We start from the raw sequence: 21,672 nt of genomic DNA, 5'->3' as shown, positions 1-21,672 counted from the left end.
TACTTTCCACAGAGAAGTCGTGCACACTAGTGTACTGGCAAGCTCCCTAGGGCAAAGGCCATGTCCTTCTGTACGTCTGTATAACATTTACCACAATGTGGCCCAAATATCTATTTGAGTCTCCACCTCCAGACACTACCACAATACAGATAACATGGGAACCAACAGGCAGCCAAGTAGGTTTTGTATATTTGGGGAATCATAGCAACGGCTGAGCTGTTGAATGTGTCCTGTATGGTTCTTTGCAGAGGGTTACAGCTGACTGTGCTCTCCACAATGGCTAACTTTGCCTAAGGAGTTATCATAGATTGGGAAGTGGTGTACCTTTCTTTAGGCTAAAATGGTTGCTAAGCCCCTTATTTTCATGCTAGGATCAAACATAACTATCTGACTCCTTATCCCTCTCCAAGTCCACTTCAACTCCATCTACCAGAATGTGTACTTTGGGCACTTGTCACCCTTCGTATGTGTTCAGAATCTCACTGGCAGTGCTCAGCATCTCACTGCACTGAGCTCTGCGGTTTTAAAACATTAAACCTTCAGACCTAAGCTACAAACAATATTTCAAAAACACAATGCAGAGGGGGTGGGGAGAGATAATGAAAAGGGGCAGGAGGACCTTCTATAGGGCAGGAGGCATTTATCAGATAACTGTACACCTACAAGAATAGAGCCATTGCAAAGTATGAAAATAAATAATATACACTGATAACAAACACTTTAGCAAAGCTTTGCTCAGCTGCTACTTAGTAATCTAGAAGTGCACACTTTATTAATGATGTTGATAGGCACCATCTTACTTTCCCCAGATGATATCTGTTATTGTAATTCTAGAAGTGAATGATTTCCTCTCCCCTCACCCTTTAAAAATCTTTGGAAATTAAATGCAACTTCCTACCAAAAAAACCCCACCCACCCTATTTCAATATAATATTAACACTGTACATTAAACATTTAAAAGTCTAGAAAAGCAAAAATCAAAGTAAAAATTAATGCAACATTAACTCTGTCTTCTGTATGTACTTTATAATATGATCATATGTTATTGTAGATACATAAAAGACTCTATATAAGGTTGTAGAAAAAAAATAATCCTATTTTATCATCTGAAAACTAATAATGACAGCAGCATTATAATATTTAGCACTTACAAGGATTTTTTTATCATACTTTAAAGAACTTTTGCAGGTGAAAAAGTATCATTAGCTCCATTTTACAAAGAGGAAGACTTGAAGGATAGACAGTTAAGAGACAGATGAGATTGTGAGTCAATGACAGAGTTGGGACTAGAACCCAGTTCTCTTGACTGTGAATTCCATGCTCCTATTCACTGGTTTGAATTGCCTCCCTAATGTGAATTCAAACTACATAAATAAAGATTTTTGTGCAAAAATGGGCAGAATTCATGTTGCATGTTCAACCTTAACTGTTTCATTTCCTAACCTTTCAGTACTTAACTTGCAATCTTAATGTTGCATGAATGTTGGAGGTTTTACATTTAATGTTGGGGTAATTTAATGATATCCGGCTTGACAGGCTGATAAATACTGCAATAAGACACCAGTGACAAGGAAAGGAGAGTATCACCTGTCTGGAAAATGAAACTTATACATTTTAATGAACAATCTCCTATCCTAAAGCAGATGCTCAGTTTGAGTACCAACCCACCACCACATACATTAAAGACCTTGGTACAATGGTAATGGACATTAAAAATAAATAAATAAATAAATAAAAATAAATAAAAATGGCCATTAAAATAAATAAATAAAATTTAATTAGCTAAACTAATCAGGATCCCGTTGAAGACAACATAATTTTAGTCAATGATTATTGTTAAACAAGGATTGAAGCCTAATCTCTTAATCATGAAGTAAAATTGAGTTTCAACACTAAGAGAAGTATTTTCAAAATAATTCAGTATTAAAATATTACCTGTTGAAATAGGGTAATATTCTTTGCAACAATGGATGGAAAATCTTGTTCACACATAGAGCTCTGAGAGAAAGTACGCCACAGATCTGCATCTTCAAAGCAGAGTGTCTGATATAGAGCTGGGAGAGAGATCTACAAAGCAAATAGTGTACATTTAACAGTAAAAAAAAAAAAAGGCAAAAAATAAAAGCAACAATTTATAGCCGCCTGACACATTCTCAGTATTATTTTTATTCTCTCTTTTTAAAAATACTTTTGGTTCCTTTCCCTTCCTCCATCCCACCTCAGTCCTTTCCATCACCCATGGCTAATTAATTTCACTCAATGCATCAACTGTTCTCTGTCCCAAATGCTCCCATACCTACCACCAATTGCTTTTGGTCCCTACGGAAGGGAGGAAGTGAAAAATAACCAACATTGAAGTATCACAATTCTAGTCCTCAGAAGCTTGTTAATTTATCTCCCTCATGAACTCTCAGCCCTTCCCTTCTTGCTGGTGAGCTTTATGCAGTAGGAGAGTAGCCCTAGATCAGCACTTCAGAGATTGTTACTTTTATTTCACTCCTTTCAGCAGGGGAACATAGACTGTCATAAGAGAAATCAGTCCAAGAAAATGTTGGGACTTCAAATTAATATGAAGCTACCCAATCTGACCACTAGGGACCTCAAACAGGCCTCAAATGTGTGCATGGAAATTTAATCTAGCTACCCAATTTTGCATGCAAAATTGTAGATATTAATTTTTAGGCTAATTATGAAAATACAGTCTTGCATTCTAGAAATGTGTATGTCAAAATGCTAAGTAATTTTTCTACTTCTAATTTTGAATACAGTTTAAAATAACTAAAACTGCAGTTAAGTTGGAAAATATTTAGTTTATTTTCAAGTCCATATTAATACTTCTGAATATATCAAGACCATTTCAAAATGATTTTAAATCACATAGACAATACCTTCAGAGATGCTACTGCCCAAGTTCGTTCCTGTTCTATCCAAGATGGAATTTGGTCACGGATACCTCTTTGTGAATCCTTATAAAACAAAGTAAGCTATATATTTGTAAAATTCAAACCTACAAGTTGTTTAATAACTAAAGTTTCAAAATGAAAACAGATATGAAAACACTGGCAACTTCCTTTACAAGAATCTTTTAATGGTGTTCTATTGATAAATTTATGAATAGTGTAGCAATGTTTGTTTATTATTTCTATTTTATAAAGTTATTACATTTTGCTTATACAAGAGGCACCTCAGACTTGACTAGATTTAGTCCTCCCCCTTCCATCTTCACAGCAGATGAGTACTTCTAAAATATTGAAATCTAGATACTTAAAATAAACTTTACAATAATGTTTTATTGCCTTGTTAAAGCACATTCATGATACACATGGACTCTTAGGAGGCCACTGTAGAAGAACTTACAGGATTTATCTCAATTTAGGGCAGACTGCAGGAGATGTCATACTGAGAAAGGAAACAATCTAGTCAGAAATGTTCCAGTCTGGATCTTGACCTTTCTCTAAGACATCTGGTGTATTCAAAGCAGAAAAAAAAAAAAGATAATATGGAAGGAAAAGCAAGTAATATTCAGGAACAAGATTTCTAAAATGTTGTATAGTTGACCATGTAATGGGGCACCATTACATGATCATGTAATGATATGACCCCCATATCAATCAGGAGAAGGATAACAAGCGCCTCCGTGCTCAACTGTTACCAGATAGACACACCTGCAGAGCCTACTCCAGCTGGAGGAAGCAAGCTTTAAAAGAAGTTGCTTGTCACAGGAAGGCATGGCAACTAGGAAGAAAGCTGCTGAGCCTCAGGAATAGCTGGTCCTTGCTACAGAATGACAGAGAGGAAAACAGTTGGCAAGCCTCTGCTGCCCACGAGACCTTTATAAGGTACCTTATAGAACGTCCCCTTAAACAGGAGGAGGACCAGAAAGGGTGGAATAAAGCTCCCGAAGAGGGAAAGGACTCTTAAAGGGGAAGAGACTCCAAAGCTGCATGAGTATGATCCAGATAAAGACCCAGCCTATCACAGAACACCATTTGGAGCAATTAGCTGCCAAAGGAATTTTTCCCCTCAGAGGAAAGAAGGTCTGACTATAGTACTCAATAAAAGTGTTGATGGATGATCAGGTGGCAGTGTTACATATTTCCTCTGAGGTGACTCACACTCTTTCTGCTCACCATAGCACCACAGTGTGTGCTGAATGGATTCTGCTCCCTTTTTGGACTAGTTTCTGTGCAACCATGTAAACTTCAGTACTTCACAGCATGATCCACCTGGCTATTAAGTATTTAGAAGCTTGCAGACCTAAGCACTTTTAGTGAAAGGAAATAAATAAAGATGACGTTTAAGTAAATTCCATCTTAATGTCTATTTCCACATCCAGGAAGATGAGCTTCCTTTGGGCAAACCAAAGGAAAAATAATTCCTGGTAATGTATGGAGAACAGCGTTTATCCTTGTGAAGATGATTCTGAATTTGGAAGAATCTTCTCTTCATGGGCCAGTGTGTATTAAGAGCATACATTTTGGAGATATTTCTGGCTGTTGTGCTTGTAACCAGGAAGCATGGCATTAGAAGCCATTAGTTTGAAATATTTGGTTCTGACAGACTTTAGCCCCCTGGATAGATCCCAGATAGGGAAGACAGGATTATGGTTTGGACAAATGCTGCACAAGGACATTTATTATTCTTGGATGATCTACCAGAGATTTAGATGAGCCCTTGTGTAATATGCTATTTAGTGTTGGGTCATCAGCAATGATGGTGGGAGATTAGGTCAGATTAGGTCATTCTGTAAAATTCCAGAAGAGCTATAATGCTTGTTTTCTTGGGCTTGACTATCTTGACACCAATGGGAGAACACTGTCCAAATTCTTGCACAGGCCAATGGATAGAAACTCTTTGGAGTTTCTATGAAGCTATGAAACACCATTATTTTGGAGGAATCGATTATCTTGTTTAGTACCCGTCATTACATAGCCATTATGTCACTCAGTCTGGATTAGGATGCAGTAGCAGGCTATAACATAGCAGATGGAGTGGAGACCCTTTATGACATCTTCACTAGGTCCAAGTACCATGGACTTCTTGGCTGATTTTAGAGCAACAACAATAGCAGTTTCCCCCCATTTTTTAAAACTTCTGTAAGACTCGTCCTAGTAGTAAAAGGAGGGGAAGCATAGACAAGCAAATTCAGCTGTTAGTGAATGTTACTGTATGTTTCCAGTCATCTTGGGTGAAGAAAATCACTGTTTTTTTGGTGCTCTGACTGAACACAAATAGATACTCTTGGTGATGGCCTAGCTCCCTGGATATGAGCTTTTTAGCTTTTTGGACTGTCTATCTGCTGAAAGCTTACCCAGTCCACTTGTATCGTCAATATGCCCCTTTTATACTGATTGCTGTTATTAGGTGAGGTGACCTTCTGCCCAAGAAAAAAAAGTTATTGTTTGGCATTTAGATTTGCACTTCTTCTGCCCTATTCCTGCTTGATATATTCCATGATCATTGTAAAGTCTCACTGAACAAGAAAGTGCTCCTTTCTCAAGGGCTCCCGGAATTCTGATGAGCCATGCTGACCATCTCTAGGAAGTTGATACTGTAGGGAATTTCTGATGCTGATCATGTTCCAGGATGTTGTCCCACGTGTAATCCCCATCCTGGAAGACTGGCATATGCGGTCAGGGTTTTGGACTCAAGATTTTGCAGTAAGAATGCTACCATACTATCCTGTTTCCACCCAGTGATAGGCTGGATGTTATCTTTATTTTCCTCTAAATCTCTAATTTGGGAATGGTTACAGGTTTTTAAAAGGAATCCCAAAAACTCTCTCATGTGCAGTCCTGTCCACAGAATAATGTTTGAGGCCAAATGACCAAAGAACAGCAGGTAAATATGGATGAAGGATGCTCTGTTTTATAATACCCCGGACATCAGTGCCTTTGTTTTTTTTAAGTCTTTCTTGTGTAGGAAATGTTCTGGTTCTCTTTGTGTTTTTCTCGACTCCTCGAATATCCTATGAAAATCCTATACTAGTGTAGTGGATAGGAGGGAAGCAGTAGATGTGATAGATCTTGATTTTAGGAAGGCTCCCACATGACATTTTCTTAACTAAACTAAGGAAATGTGGTATAGATGAAAATATTATAAATTAGGGGCATAACTGACTGAAAGATCATACTAAACGAATAGTTCTCAATGGTTTGCTGTCAAACTGGTAGGACATATCTAGTGGGATCCTGCATGGGTCTGTCCTGGATCTGGTACTTTTAAATACTTTCAATAACAACATGAATAATGGAGAGGACTATGTTTATAAAATGTGTGGCAGACACCAAGCTTCGGGAGGTTGCAAGGACTTTGGAGAATGGATGAGAATTCAAAATGACCTTGTCAAATTGGTCTGAAATCAATATGATGAAATTCAGTAAAGACAAATGCAAAGTACTACACGTAGGAAAGAAAAATCAAATGCCCAACTACAACATGGGGGGTAACGGTTAGGCACTAGTGTTGCTGAAAAGGATCTGGGGGTTATAGTAGATCACATATTTACTAAAAGCCAAAAACGTGATGCAGTTGTGAAAAAGGCTAATATCATTCTGGAGTGTATTAATAGGAGTGTTGTATGTAAGACATGGGAGGTATGTTGTATGTAAGACATGCCACTCTACTCAGCAGTAGTGGCGCCTCATCCAGAGTACTGTGTCCAGTTTTGGACTCCACGCTTCAGGAAAGATGTGGACAGAGGAACAAAAATTATAAAAGATTAGAAAATCTGACCTAAAAAGAAAGGTTAAAAAAAAAAAAGGTACATTAGAACCTTATTTATCCAACCCTCCCTTAACCAGCTCTCCATAGTTACCCAACAACCAGGACTCTGGGGCCAGAAGCGAGTGATCTCTCCTCTGGCCACTAGATGGCACTGCAGCATCACATTTTCCCATTCTCCGATTTACCTGGAATTTTGATTATCTGATCTGGCCTTGATCCCAATTAGATTGGATAAACTGGGATCTACTGTAACTTTAGTTTTCTGAAAATAAGACTGAGTAGGGATCTGATAACAGTCTCCAAATATGGTAAGGGCAGTTATCAAGAGAATAAGTGATTAACTGATTAACTGTCCTCCATGTTGGGCTGCATTAATAGGAACATTGCCAGCAGATCAAGGGAAGTGATTATTCCCCTCTGTTCGGCACCGGTGAGGCCACATCTGGAGTATTGCGTCCATTTTTGGGCTCCCCACTACAGAAAGGATGTGGACAAATTGGAGAGAGTCCAGCAGAGGGCAATGAAAATGATTAGGAGGCTGGGGCACATGAATTAGGAGAAGAGGCTGAGGGAACTGGGCTTCTTTAGTATGCAGAAGAGAAGAGTGAGGGGGGATTTGATAGCAGCCTTCAACTACCTGAAGGGGGGTTACAAAGAGGATGGAGGTAGGCTGTTCTCAGTGACAGCAGATGACAGAACAAGGAGCAATGGTCTCAAGTTGCAGTGGGGGAGGTTTAGGTTGGATATTAGGAAAAACTATTTCACTAGGATGGTGGTGAAGCACTGGAATGGGTTACCTAGAGAGGTGGTAGAATCTCCATCCTTAGAGATTTTAAAGGGATGGCTTGAAAAAGCCCTGGCTGGGATGATTTAGTTGGGGTTGGTCCTGCTTTGAGCGGAGGTTGGACTAGATGACCTCCTGAGGTCTCTTCCAACCCTAATCTTCTATGATTCTATGTACACTGAAGGTAGGCCAAGTAGTAATGGGCTTAATCTGCAGCAAGGGAGATTTAGGTTAGATATTAGCAAAACCTTTCTAACTATAAGAATAGTTAAGTACTAGAATAGGTTTCCAAGGGAGGTTGTGGAATCCCTGTTATTGTCTAACCTGTTCTTAAAAACCTCCAAACACCTGTCAGGAATGGCCTACGTACATTTGGTCCTGCTTTAGTGGGGGCAAGAGGGGAAGAGGGACTGGATAAGATGAGCTTTCGAGGTCCCTTCCAGCCCTTCATTTATGATTCTATGAGATATTATCAACAATCTCTTATTTAACTTTATTACAAATAATGTGATTGGGATTGGGTCTATGGGTCACTGGTTACAAAGTCCCTGGGCATGATGCTCTGATAAGTGTGGCATCTAAACCATGCGTCAGATGAATCCCTGGACGGCTCAGCTGCTTTATTACCATTTTCAATAGCTTTGTAAACATCCTGGTGGAGGACAACACATAGTAATTGTGTTGATTTTCATAAACAAAAACAAAGAAACTGCAGTTGACTGAACCTTGACTTTGCATATAAGTCTCTGCCTGTTCCACCTACATTAAAAGATCTTCTTGAGACATGGCAGCAACAATAGAAGCTGCTCTCGCTATCCTCAGTTTTGTCTTCTTCAACAACCTGACCAGCCTCATGACATTTAGGATGATGAAGACTTCTACAGATCTTTTTCTTACCATGAAGATTATTGAACGAAGCTTTGAGAACTTTTGGTTGAGGGACAAGATTAAATCTCAAGGAAATGGGAGAACTTCTGCAAGACAATTTTTTTCTTCTAATCATCTCTTGAGGCTGAAGAAAGAATAAAAAAGGGATGTGGAGGAGCCTGAAATTCCAGAGAATATCTGTATCACTTGTCTGAAGTCAACTGGAATTATGTCTGAAAACTGGGAAATTCTGCTCCTTCGGCCTATTTCTGAGGCACGCCCTGCTGCAGTCAGAGTGACAGCTTGGATTGGAAGGAGAGACTGAAAGCATTCCCTGATCTGGGCTTCCCTATGCTATGCCAGGTCTTACCCCTGCAAAAATAAAAATTCCTTCTCTTGGTCCATCATTGTGAGTAACAACAAAAGAGCTTCTGACTTTATATTACAGCTGGCAGTCCACCTCAATTTTGGGGCAGGGGCTAGAGTTTGTGAAAAGAAGTGAAGATCTGGAATGCTTTGGGACCTTTTTTTCCTTTTGAGTTTGGCTTTTTGGGTTGTCCTTGGGAGGTGATTTCACCATTGAAGGACTGGTCTCTTATCATGTGATGCTCTGTTTTGCCCCACAGCCTACATGGAGTAGGATCTTGAGCCCCATATTCATCATCCAATATATAATCAGAGAAGAGGCCCAGGAACTTCTCTAAGAAATCCTCAGGAAGAGGCAGAGTCCAAAAAGACACTAAATTCCTTGACAAGTCAATCAATTATCCACATAAAAACCTGGGAAAGACCTTAGCCATTGTTCCTTTAGAGGTGGATTGGACCAAATGGTCTGGAGGGTTGGACTTACCCTTAAAGAGTTCTAGATGGGTGAGTAAGCCCAGTTTGCTGAATCCAAGGACTGAAGTTGACTGACCAGCCCTTGCAGAGGTATCTTTGGAGCAATCTCTACTGATGTGAGGATGACACAGAGGCCTCAAAATCCATTTACCATCCAAATCCCTTCCCCTCACAGAGCAAGGTTAGGCTCATAGACTTTAAGGACAGAAAGGACCATCATGATCATCTAGTCTGACCTCCTGCACATTGCAGGCTACAGAACCTTGCCCACCCACTGCTGTAATAGACCTATAATCCCTGGCTGAGTTACTGAAATCCTCAAAATATCATTTAAAGACTTCAAGTTACAGAGAATCTGCCATATACACTAGTTTAAACCTGCAAATTACCCCATGCCCCATGCTGCAGAGGAACGTGAACGCCCCCGCCCCTGACCGCCCCCAAGGGTCTCTTATTAATGTGACCTGGGGAAAATTCCTTCCTGACACAAAATATGGCAATGAGTTAGACCCTGAGGAGGTACAAGACCCAGCAGCCAGACACCTGGGAAAGAATTATCTGTGGTAACTCAACACTCGCCCCCATCTAGTGTCCCATCATGGGCCATTGGAGATATTTGCTGACAGCAGTCGCAGATCGGCTACATGCCTTTGTAGCAGTCTCTTCATACCGTCCCCTCCATGAACTTATCAAGCTAAGTCTTGAAGCCAGTTAATTTTTTTTTCTCCACTGCTCCCTTTGGAAGGCTGTTTTGAAGACTGAGCAATAATGGCAGAGTTTCCCTTCTGTGGCTCCCAAGAGGGTATCCTCCTCAGAGATGTAGCACCACTCAGCCCTTAATCTGTTCCTTTTGGTTGGCTCCAACATGCTGGGAGGGAGGGGTATGAAACCAAGAGCACAATTCCCCTTCTCTGCACAAAAAAATGTCTTCCCCTACTGCTCATTCTGCTCTAAAATGTGGCTTCCAAACCCAGGGCAGTAATGGATAAGGTGGGAGTGTTCAGTTTCCTTTCTGCCTACATAGTCAGAGACAGAAAATCTAAGGTTGGGAGAAAGGGTTGTCAAGGTCTCAGAGCAATGTGGACATGTCTGATTGCCTCTGGTGTTTTTAAGAAGACAGGTGCATCCAAAATATTTTGTGCTGGGGAGAAGTCAGAATCTAGAATTCCCTATTTTAGAGAAAAGAAAAGGAGTACTTGTGGCACCTTAGAGACTAACCAATTTAAGTGAGCTGTAGCTCACGAAAGCTTATGCTCAAATAAATTGGTTAGTCTCTAAGGTGCCACAAGTACTCCTTTTCTTTTTGCGAATACAGACTAATACGGCTGTTACTCTGAAACTTATTTTAGAGAGGGTGGATTTACTGCATTTAAATATAGTTAAATTTACATTTAGGGACAGTACTGCAGTCACACAACAAAAAATGATACAACTTTATCAAAAGTAAAAAAATTACTTATGTTCACATATTTTTAAATATTTCTATTGCTATAAAATAGCTCATCTGTTCATACTATACATACATACACACACATATATATATATATATTTATACAGTAAATAACAAATGTACAATACATTTGAGCATAATCTTTTAGGATTCTATCAATGTATTCCTTATTTCAGAATAAATAAATAAATAAATAAATAAATATAGCTTACTGATTTTCTTAACATGTCTCCAATGATCACACCTGTAAAAGTATCCCATTCCTATGGAAAAAAATCAAATAAAACAACTTAGACAAGGCATAGGGATATCTTAAAGCACACAACATAATAGTTACAGATAAAGTAGAGGGAGATCTGAGAATAGTACTAACAATTATGAATGAATTTTTAAAGGGGCCTAAGGAGTCACCCAGCTCCTGCTGATGTGAGCGCTTAATTCCCTTTGTAAATCCCAAATAAGGTGTTGGAGGGATGGATTTATGAGAAAAGATAAAAGAAGTTAAACACACGTAACTTGACTAATAGAAGTATAGGATGTAGGGGGCATGATATACATTAAAGCCAAGAACTTAGTGGGATTCAAACAGGCACTAGAGATTTCTGTGAATAATATGATCATCAAGAATTACAACAGCATGGACTAAAAAACAAAAACAACATCTACAACAAAAAAGCCTCCTAAAAGTTATCAAAGGAATATAAACCATCATGCTTCAGTACATAAGCCAACTGAAAGTTTTCCTGTGAGTAGTTTCTTCACTCAGGAACCTATTTTCAAAGGTATTTTAGGCACCTAAAGATGTGTGTAAATCAATGGGAGTTATGCACCTCACCTGTTCAAGGAATTTTGTAAATCCCACTAGGCACCTATCTACATCTGTAGGCATTTACCTAATTACCTTTGAAAATCTTACCGCAACTGCCTGCTTCTGGAGTTCTTGCATTTTCCTCTGAAGCAGCTACTACTAGACTAGATAGACCTGATCTGCTTCCTATTACCATTTTGCAGTATTTGAAAGGTATAATCACCAGAGAAAGAGAGGGTTTATTTACTGTCATACACTGTGATATAACAGAGTACTCTGACTAAATTAAGACAGGAAAAAAGTAGATACAACTTCTTGATGGCAAGATCTATTAGACTGTGGTATAGTCATCCAAGATGAGTACTTTGGGTCACTGTAGCCTAGGCCAGATATTTTTTAAAAAATATTTTTGCTGGGCACAATCCTTTAGGTAGAGGAGGAAAGGGGTAGACCAAATAACTTAATAGTATAAATATTTTACATCTCTAGTATCTATGATTCTATGGCCAGGGGTTAATTTATTATATTTTAAAATATATATAAAAACAATAATAGAGGTTTTCTTATTTAAGGAAAATAGCATTTCTCCGACTTCAGGTAGGTCAATCCACACATCCACTGGGCTTTTGTCTATGACGTTACACAATCAAAAGTCAACAGCATCAACAACATAGCAGAGCGTTCTATGGATGCTAGAGCGTTAAATATTGATGCCATTCCATCTCTCCCAAGATTCTTTACAGCCAGTGACTTAGCTAATTAGAAGCAAATTATTTATAACCATCCAAATATAAAAAGGCATATACATATACACATAAACCAGATGCAGCAAGAATCAGGCTACAAAGACTAAGAGGGACCATTTCTTCCTCTACAACCGTGCCCCACTCCCATAATAGGTGTGTTCCTCTTGAACCACAAAAAACTGTTGACCAGTAAGGGAAGACTCATGAGCACTTGAGACAGAATTTTTACAGTAGTAGGACCTATACTATAGAACTCTCTAGCAAAAGAGATGTAACTTTTAACTTTGCCACATTCAGAGCTAAACACAAAACATCTCTTCCACTTTGATTTCCATCAATACATTTGTCTCACAAACAAATACTCAACTAATCAAGTAACTTACTTCTAACTGAAGGGAAAGGAGAGAAATATTGATACTAGTTACTTGTTTTAATTCTTGGGAAGTACCTGGATAACGCAGGAATGTGCACCGTATGTGAACTGATGTTAGACAGGCAGAAATTCTAACAGCTAATACAAGTGCATAGTAAACATACGTAATCAAGATATAAATTAGTACTCACAAACATTTAAGAAGGCTGAGTAGCCAGGCTTTACTTTAGTCAGAAAAATACTATTTGCAAGTCCTTGCCCTGTAGAATTTATAATCTAAAAGATTAAACAGAGAAGGCAAAACATTCTCAAAAACTGAGAGAAAGGGATAAATTTGAGTCACGGCCTTGAAGTTGGTGAGTGTATCTTAAGTCTTCATACCCTAACCTTGCAACCTTTGTACAATCACTGTCTCCACTATTTCTTTCAACTTTCCTGTCTTTTTTTCCCCTCATTTCTTTCTCTATAACAGCTCTATAATTCATCTCTCACTCTCACTACTTCCAACACCCTTGTGCTTGCCTTGGTAATCTTCCACCTTCTCCTTTCTTTCTGGTCTGAGTCGCATCTTGCATCCTAAGGGTAGGTCTACACTTATGGCAGCGTGTAGAGTATAAACACTGCATGCCGGTTAGTATGGGTATAAATAGCAGTGTAGACAGTGAGGCACTGCTTAGGTGAGCAGATAACAGACATGTCAGAACCCTAGGGTTTACTATCATAGAAGAGTAGGACTGGAAGGGACCTCGAGAGATCTTCTAGTCCACTTCCCTGCACTCAAGTATTAACTAGACCAGTGGTTCTCAACATATTTACCATTGTGGGCCACATATGCAGCTCTCTATGTATTATGTGGGCTGCATCTACACAGTATATATACTACCTCTATAGCCCTGAAGATGTCATATGGGCCACAAGCTGTGTGCTTATTGGGCCACAAGTGGGCTGTGGTTGAGAACCACTGATCTACACCATCCCTAACAGGTGTTTGTCTAACCTGCTCTTAAAAACTCCAATGACAGAGATTCCACAACTTCCCTAGGCAATTTATTCCAATGCTTAACTACCCTGACAGTTAGGAATGTCGAACCTAACTCTCCGTTGCTTAAGGGCAATTTTTCTCCCTCCTCCTTGTAACAACCTTTTATGTACTTGAAAACTGTTATCATGTCGCCACCTCAGTCTTCTCTTGTCCAGATAAAACAAACCCAATTTTTTCAATCTTTCCTCATAGGTCATGTTTCTAGACCTTTAATCATTTTTGTTGCTGTCTCCTGGGGACTTTCTCCCATTTGTCCACATCTTTCCTGAAATGTGGCACCCAAAACTGGACACAATACTCCAGTTGAGGCCTTATCAGGGCAGAGTAGAGGGAAAGAATTACTTCTTGTGTCTTGTTTACAACACTCCTGCTAATGTATGATGATAGCTTTTTTTTTTTTTGCAAGAGTGTTAACTGTTGACTCATATTTGGCTTGTGATCCACTATGATCCCCAGATCCCTTACTTCAGTACTCATTCCTAGGCAGTCATTTCCATTTTGTATGTGTGTAATTGATTGTTCCTCCCTAAGTGGAGTACTTTGTATTTGTCCTTATTAAATTTCATCCTATTTACTTCAGACCATTTCTCTAGTTTGTCCAGGTCATTTTGAATTTTAATCCTATTTTAATCCTCCAAAACACTTGCAACCCCTCCCCGATTGGTATCATCCACAAACTTTATAAGTGTAATCTTTATGATATTATCTAAATCATTGAAGACGATATTACACAGAACCAGACCCAAGACTGACCTCTGCAGTTTCCCACTCGATATGCCTTTCCAGTTTGACTGTGAACCACTGATAACTACTCTCTGGGAATGGTTTTCCAACCAGTTATGCACCTATCATACAGTAGCTTAATCTAGGTTGTATCTCCCTAATTTGTTTATGAGATGGTCCTGCGAGACAGTGTTGAAAGACTTACTAAAGTCAAGATATATCACATCTACTGCTTCCCCCCTTATCCAGTAGGCTTGTTACCCTGTCAAAGAAAGCTATTATGTTGGTTTGACATGATTTGTTTTTGACAAACCATGCTGACTGTTACTTATCACCTCATTATATTCTAGGTGTTTGCAAATTGATTGCTTGGTTATTAGCTCCATTATCTTTCTGGGTACTGAAGTCAAACGCTACATGGCTTTCTACATGCCCAAACAATGCCTCCCATATCTACTCTGCCTTTTTTAGCAGTGAATTGTCCCGCTTCCGGAGCCTTTCCCTGCTGCCTCTCCACAGCCAAAGCCTTTTCCTATCACATGTAACTAGCCACACTGCAGTGTGGATGCAGCCTGCCTTTCACTGCATCATGTACTCTACGTACCCTACACACCACCGCAAGCTAGACAAGGCCTAACGGTTTATCTAAAATGCCATTACCAAACTCATCTTTCCCTCCTGCTGCAGATGCCATCTCACTTCTTTCAATCTCTTAACCTTCTCAACATATATTTCCACATCAGATTCAAACTTCTCGTCCTCACCATCACCCTACATCTTCTCTGTTGTTTTCCACCTCTCTCCTCGTTGGGATCTGCACACTAACTCTAATCACCTTCCTGTCAGAGCTTTCTCTAAAAAACACACTGCATTTTCTTCCATTCTCTCTACACTCCCACATGTTCATCCTGGTCCTGGAAGCCATGCTGTGCCTTCTCCTTAAAACCCCTCTTTAAAATTTACTTTTCCATGATCTCTCCAATGATGGCCTATATTTCCAACCTAATATAATTAAAGTTAACACCCAAAATAAGAAACTGTTTAAAATTATCATACAGAAATACAAGTACATAAATACAAAAATAACCACTGTATATTTACTGCACCAGGCCACTACGCAAACATATGAATCCTAATTTACATTTATTTGGCTGTTTTAAGATCAAGTAAAACACCTGGGTTTGTTTTTTTACAGTACTTACGTTATCTTGGAAAAGTTCAGGGTGCATTCCTCTTACAAAATGCAAAGCAAACATTAGTTGATCAGCCTGAAATAAGACCAAGGTAAATGGATAAATACATTTTTCAGACATCACCATCCTGCTTTTCTAATTTTACCTCTGAGTAAAGCTAGCTAACAGAACCTCAGTCACTAAGCACCTGTCCTGATCAGTACAGCAGGTGACATGGAACATCACTCAGATACACTATATATCACCCCAAGATAGATAACCGGAGACAGATTCAAACTACAACTCCAGATCTGAATACACACAAATTTTGCAGGAAGAGAGGGGATGGAGTTTTAACCAAAAAACACAAATTATTTTAGAAACAATAAAAATTAGAAATGTTTTGAAATAATGTGCTCTGCTGATGCAGGAGGTAGAACTTCCAGCAGTAGCTCAATGGGATAAAGGGAGCAGATATCTAAGCCAAGATTTTCAAAAACAGATGTCTAAAGATTGTTATGGTCATATTTAGATTCCTGAATAGGCAGTATGATACGTAAAGATTGTGAGCACCCAACAACTCCCACTGTAGTCAGTGGGGAGATGCTGGAAGCTCCTCACTTTTGAAAATAATATATGTATTTCTTTACATTTCTAAATATGAACTTAGAAACCTAACTGTAGGTTCCCATTCTGAAAAATCTTGAAAAAAATCCTGGAAACTGGAAGACTCTTTCCACCAGACTACAAAAATTTCCAGGTATGGTAAACTTTGGGATGAATGTTTTTCTTCACTAGAGAGGGGAGCAGGCACAATAAATCTGTTCCCTCATCTCCTGTTTGCACCTGTGAATGTTACAGGTAAACTTCCTTCCCATCAAGTCCAGCCATTTGGATACCTTATTTGATGAAGAGGGCCTAGATTGAATTTGATGGTTCCTCTTATTCATAGCCTCCATCACAAGAGAGTTGGGATTAGGGTGGGAGAAGAATTACCCTATTCCTTTGTGTGGGATGTAGTATTTCTTATTTACACACTTACATATTGGTGGAATTGTGGCAGGTGTTTGCCTCAGGGCATGTGCAGGAGATAAGAGTGCCTCGCTGACAGGCAGGGCAACCTTTCCTTGGGGATTGATGTTCATGATATCAACCAGGGAATGTTTGGACTCTTGCACCTCCTCAAGTGGCACTTGAAGGGAGTATGCTGGACTTTTCATCTACCTAGAAGGGTGGTGGTGGCATTACAGCCTTGTCTAGAAATGAACAGGACTTTCCAGATGGAGGTGACATCTCCTCTGAGACTCCTGTTCCTCTTGCATATGTGCCAGTACCTGAGAAGTGTGTGTACTGAGGTGTGTGGTGCCAATGTTCATTTTATTCTAGGATAGTCTGTAGGAGCCAGTCATTGGTACAGTACTGGTGGTTACCAGTGCTTTCTCTTAGGCATCCGATGGAGTTGGTTGCCAAAGTGGACCCATGGGTCCCTGTAACCTCACTGAGGAGGTGTACAAGGGAAGGGACCCCAATGATAATCATAATCTCTGGGTCTATGATGTCTTGCAGGTTCCCCAGAAGCAACTTTATGAAAGGGGATACTGGGGATAAGGTAGAATGCTAACAGGATGGATCCCTGTACCAATCTCTGAGTCAGAGGAATCTTCCCCTGCATTAGAACATCCTCTGATGTTCTAATCAGTACCGAAGGCTGGAGTTTTAAACCAGTCCCAACATGCTGCTTTTGTAGCTGTAGTGTGGAGGTGAAGCTGATAGATCCTCCCATAATTGGAGGTTCAGGTTAATCAGAAATAATGAGATTCTCTGAAGAAAGGAACCTGGAAAGGGGTGGATGACTCTGATTTCCTTCACCCGAAGTTAGAATTAGGGTGATGAGATGGAAGTTGTTGTGGTACTGAGATGATTGAAGGGGCATGTCCCCTTGCAGAGGCACTGCAAGATACCACTACTAGGGCATGAATGGCAGCCCTGTCAGTGTCTCTCGGAGCCACAATGGATCAGAAAGTGCCACTGTGGTAGTTGCTCTTGTGTAGGCACCTCCGAGCAGAGCTGCTTCCTCAGTAGTGATGCTATGGTACCAGACTCAGCAGGAGAATGTATCCTTACAGATATGAGAAGTCTTCCAAAAGTGGGTCTTATGTGATGATCTGCCTCTCTTCTTCATTTCCATGCTGAGGGAGGTATGTTTCCTCTTTTTTGAACTTAAATTGTCTGGGGTTGCAGACAAAGCAGAAACAGTGACCAAGGGTGTCTGTGTCACAAAGGCCGATGTACGGGGAGGGCGGAAAGCGGACACCTCAGGAGCTAGGGCATATTTATTAGTATGAGCTTAAGTCTAGCCTCTCTGTTGTTCTTGGATCTGCTCTGAAAACCCAGACAGACCTTTCATTTGGCAGGGGAAAAAGACCTGCAGCAAGTCTCACAGGTCTTAAACCCTGGAGTCTTCAGCATAACAATTATGCTCCAACACAAAAACTTGGAGAAAAGGAGGAGCTGCCCCCTCTCTTTGACCCACAAAAAATAAAGTGAAATAAAGGTATTGTGAAAATAAATAATGCAAAAAGAGAAACAACTAAGCCAAATAAATAAAACAGTCATTCACAAGTTAATGCAGGAAGCTGAATACAGCAGGCAGAAGAACTATCCATCTCAAACTGCAGGTGACTGAGAAGGAACAGAGTGGAGCCTACCTATATACTCTCTTTCAGAGCACGAGGCACCATTCTGCACAGGCACAGGTCCCCAAATACTACTTTGCAGTCTTCGCTTGAGAGTGCAGAGGCACGCACAAATCCTCCAGTGGAGTATCCGTAGGAACATATATACAAAGAATAACAAGGGGATAATCCCTCATCAATCCTGCCTGTAAGAAATCTAAGGCTTGTGTCGGTTATAGTGTGAAGTCTTTCATGTTACTGTCCTTCCTCAGGTTGTGCTGGCTTTGCTGCCAACACAAGGATAAATTCACATCTTTGTTCCAGGTTGACTCTCAGAGCATGAACCACTGGAGTGGTCTGGAGTGACTCTGTGCCCAGAGGTCCTGGCCATTGCATCGAACCATTGTACCCAAAAGAGAGGGGACAAATCTCATTAGGGTGACAAGGTCCAAAGGGGTCACTAGCTGGTCCAGTTTCTGTAATCTCTCCTCTTATAAGAAATCCCTTCTCTGTTTTTGGTGTTTATCAGGGGCCCATATGGATCATTTCCTACGAGGGGATGAGAACAGGCTTCTTGTGGTTCAGATCAAAGAATGCACACCTGCATTCCAGCCTGTCTCAGGTCCATACTACTTGAGTATGCCTCTTTTTAATGATGTATATGTAGTATGTGTTCATTTTTTAAAAGTCAAAACTAAATAATGCAAGGAATGTCTGACTCATTTAGTTTACCAGTACGCAACTGCTTTTATTTTTATTGAAAACATCCTTTACTTAGAAATCATTACATATAGAACAGTTTAGATGTTAAGACATCAGGCAATGCCACAGTTCAGCTGGAAATCAACTTACGAACTTGTTCATTTCTGCACCAAGCCACCATATAAATGCCAGTTTTTCCAGTAAATTCACATTTAATGCTAAATTATAGCATTTTAAATTCATCTATAAATCCTGACAAATCAAAGGGTCAGATGTGGTAACATCAGTGATCTCACAATAAAAGTAAATGATAATGATTCATTTTCAGGCTGGAAAGTGGTTGAGAAGCGCACATGAGAAAAAAAAAGTTTGATTAATGACTTGCTGAGCTTCTCCTTAACAACTGCAAAATTCTATAGCTAAATGAGATAGAGAAGAAAGTAAGTAACAACAGTGTTCCACATTCAACTGGATAAAAACACCAATAATAATTACTAGTTTCTATGTGTGCCTCTGGTTCTTTATTTGAAAGCTTGGTGGCTGGGCAAACAGCTGAGGCAGTGAGCTAGTGCTGAAGTTGGGGTGTGGGGGCAGACATAAAGGCCTATGACTTGGTGAAAGTAAATAAGAGAAACAGGAGAGTTTTGATGACTTCCCAAGAAAGTTCTAAGAAAAGGAGTTTAAACTGCTGATCCTGACAATAGCCAACAATGAAACCCAATTCAAGAAATAACTTAACTGGATATAGAACTAATTTCAAAAGAATCAAGGTCAGCTGAGGTGGAAGTTCCATGAAACTTTTTCAGGAATGAAGACTAGGAGAGTTACATTCAAATCAAACGTAAACTGATGTCTTTTCTGATTGGAAATTAGTACATGGACTCTGAGTAGCAAGTGAACTTACTAAGCAAACACAAGAAAGCAGTCATATACAGTACAAAGAGTCAAAAGCACCCCAAGGTGAAACAATACCTGTGATAACATTGAAGAAACAAGAAAGTAAACTGTGGCATACAGGAAAAACAGCAAGAGCAGAGGGCAAACATCTGTGGAGCCTTTTGACCCAGTCACCAACAACAGGTATATTACTCTTGGGAAGAAAAAAGAAGGGTGCAGAAAAATAACAAAAGGGAGCTAGAGAACTTAAATATGGACAGAAAACCCTGGGAATGATACTGGACAGCAAATTACATAAGAGTTGTGATTCAATAACACAACAACAAAATATGAATATAATTATGTAGCAATATGTTGCTAAGGAGATAGGTAATATTCCTGTCTTTATACAGTTCTGCAGCATGGCATTCAATTGTGTAAATCTCAGAAATATATTGACATATTGAAGGTAGTGAACTGAAGAGCAATTAGATAATCAGATAAAATTAAGACTTTGAAAAATTAGGCTAAATATCAGGAAAAACTGCCTAACAATGAGCTCTATTACTGTTTAGAATAGTTTCCCAAGAGAACTGATATAAGATGCATTGCTTGGGAATTTTCAACGAAGTTTGGATCAAATACTAAAAAATGTACCACAGGGAACACTATCTAAGTGTACTATAGGAAAGAAGATGAAGTATGTGACCTAAGGCATCATTTTCATCTCCAACATCTATGATACTAATAAACGGGATAATTTAATTTTACTTTATGTTAGTTGCGTTAACTAATGTTGTATGCGATTAATAGAAAAACAAAATATGCTCATTGGCTTTCTTATACAGATTGTTTTGCAAGCCTGATCTGGAGCATTAGGTATTTATAATCAAAATATGTGGGTATTTACCAATGAATGAGTCTATGTCACAAGATGAAACTGTTACAACAGTAGATATGTTAATGCTGATATTTAGGAAATATATATTGTAATATACCATTTAATTCCATTTAAAATACTTTTGGGATTTTTGCAGACATAGAGAGTCAGTAATGTATTTACCACAAGTTGTTATGGTGATTGAGTGACATAAATGTTAATGAGTATAAGATGAACTAACAAATTAACCTTTGAAAAACGGCGCACCTGAAATGTAGTGGGGTGTGGAAATATAGATAAGGGAAAGGAATTGAAATTTTCATAACTATGTATGAACCTCAATGGGCATCAGCATAACAAATTATAAAAGTGTATTCCAGTTTGCATGCCTTGGGACCACCAGTGTGACAACCACTGCTGATGATGACAAGGAGGATGACGAGGAAGATAATGACTTACACTCTGGGGTTCCCAAGCAGGAGATGTGAGTGAGGGCTGAACGTTTTGTACTATTGCTCTATCTGCTGTTGTATTTCAGGGCTTGTGGGATTGTTCATCTGTTTGGTGGATTTATTAATCAATGGACTGGTGATAAATTGCAAGTGTTTCCTGTGTGATCCTCAAGTCTCTCATTCTAACAATATTGGTAATAATCTTCCTGATGCTGTAGCCACTGAGGAGACTGAACCCTTATCGACTACTGTAGTTTAAGAGATTAATCAATAATCAACACACTAATCCATCAGTTAGGTTAAAACACTTCAGCATGTTCAAATTGTCAGATTGGTTAGTCCATTTTAAAAAAAACAATGTTATTAAAAAGTCTACTGTTACAAAAGAGATCAATGATTTTTCAGTGTCTCTTCACTTCCTTTTCAGTCCACTGTGTCTAGCATACTAACATATAAAATCATACTTTCTCTCTATTCTTAGATAGTCCAGTGGTGTCATATTGCTGTCAATTGACACAACAGCAAAAATTAACAGCGAGGCATGCTCAAAGCATGC

General features: G+C 39.3%; 1 protein-coding gene across 5 annotated transcripts in view; it reads right to left on the bottom strand.

Annotated features, from left to right (window-relative positions):
• The window catches only part of DYNC2H1 (dynein cytoplasmic 2 heavy chain 1), a 403,248-nt gene that overhangs the window by 179,046 nt on the left and 202,530 nt on the right, over nt 1–21,672 (bottom strand). For all 5 annotated transcript variants that reach the window (XM_073338435.2, XM_073338425.2, XM_073338398.2 and 2 more), the window contains 4 exons: nt 15,562–15,627; nt 10,880–10,930; nt 2,889–2,966; nt 1,936–2,067 (listed from right to left, as the gene is read on the bottom strand). In XM_073338435.2, coding sequence (XP_073194536.1) covers nt 1,936–2,067; nt 2,889–2,966; nt 10,880–10,930; nt 15,562–15,627 — 327 coding nt within the window. The remainder of the gene's footprint in view (nt 1–1,935; nt 2,068–2,888; nt 2,967–10,879; nt 10,931–15,561; nt 15,628–21,672) is intronic.

This window comes from Lepidochelys kempii, chromosome 1, assembly GCF_965140285.1.
Source record: "Lepidochelys kempii isolate rLepKem1 chromosome 1, rLepKem1.hap1, whole genome shotgun sequence".
In the NCBI taxonomy this organism is placed as follows: Eukaryota; Metazoa; Chordata; order Testudines; family Cheloniidae; genus Lepidochelys; species Lepidochelys kempii.
This window is presented reverse-complemented; position numbering and strand designations above follow the sequence as displayed.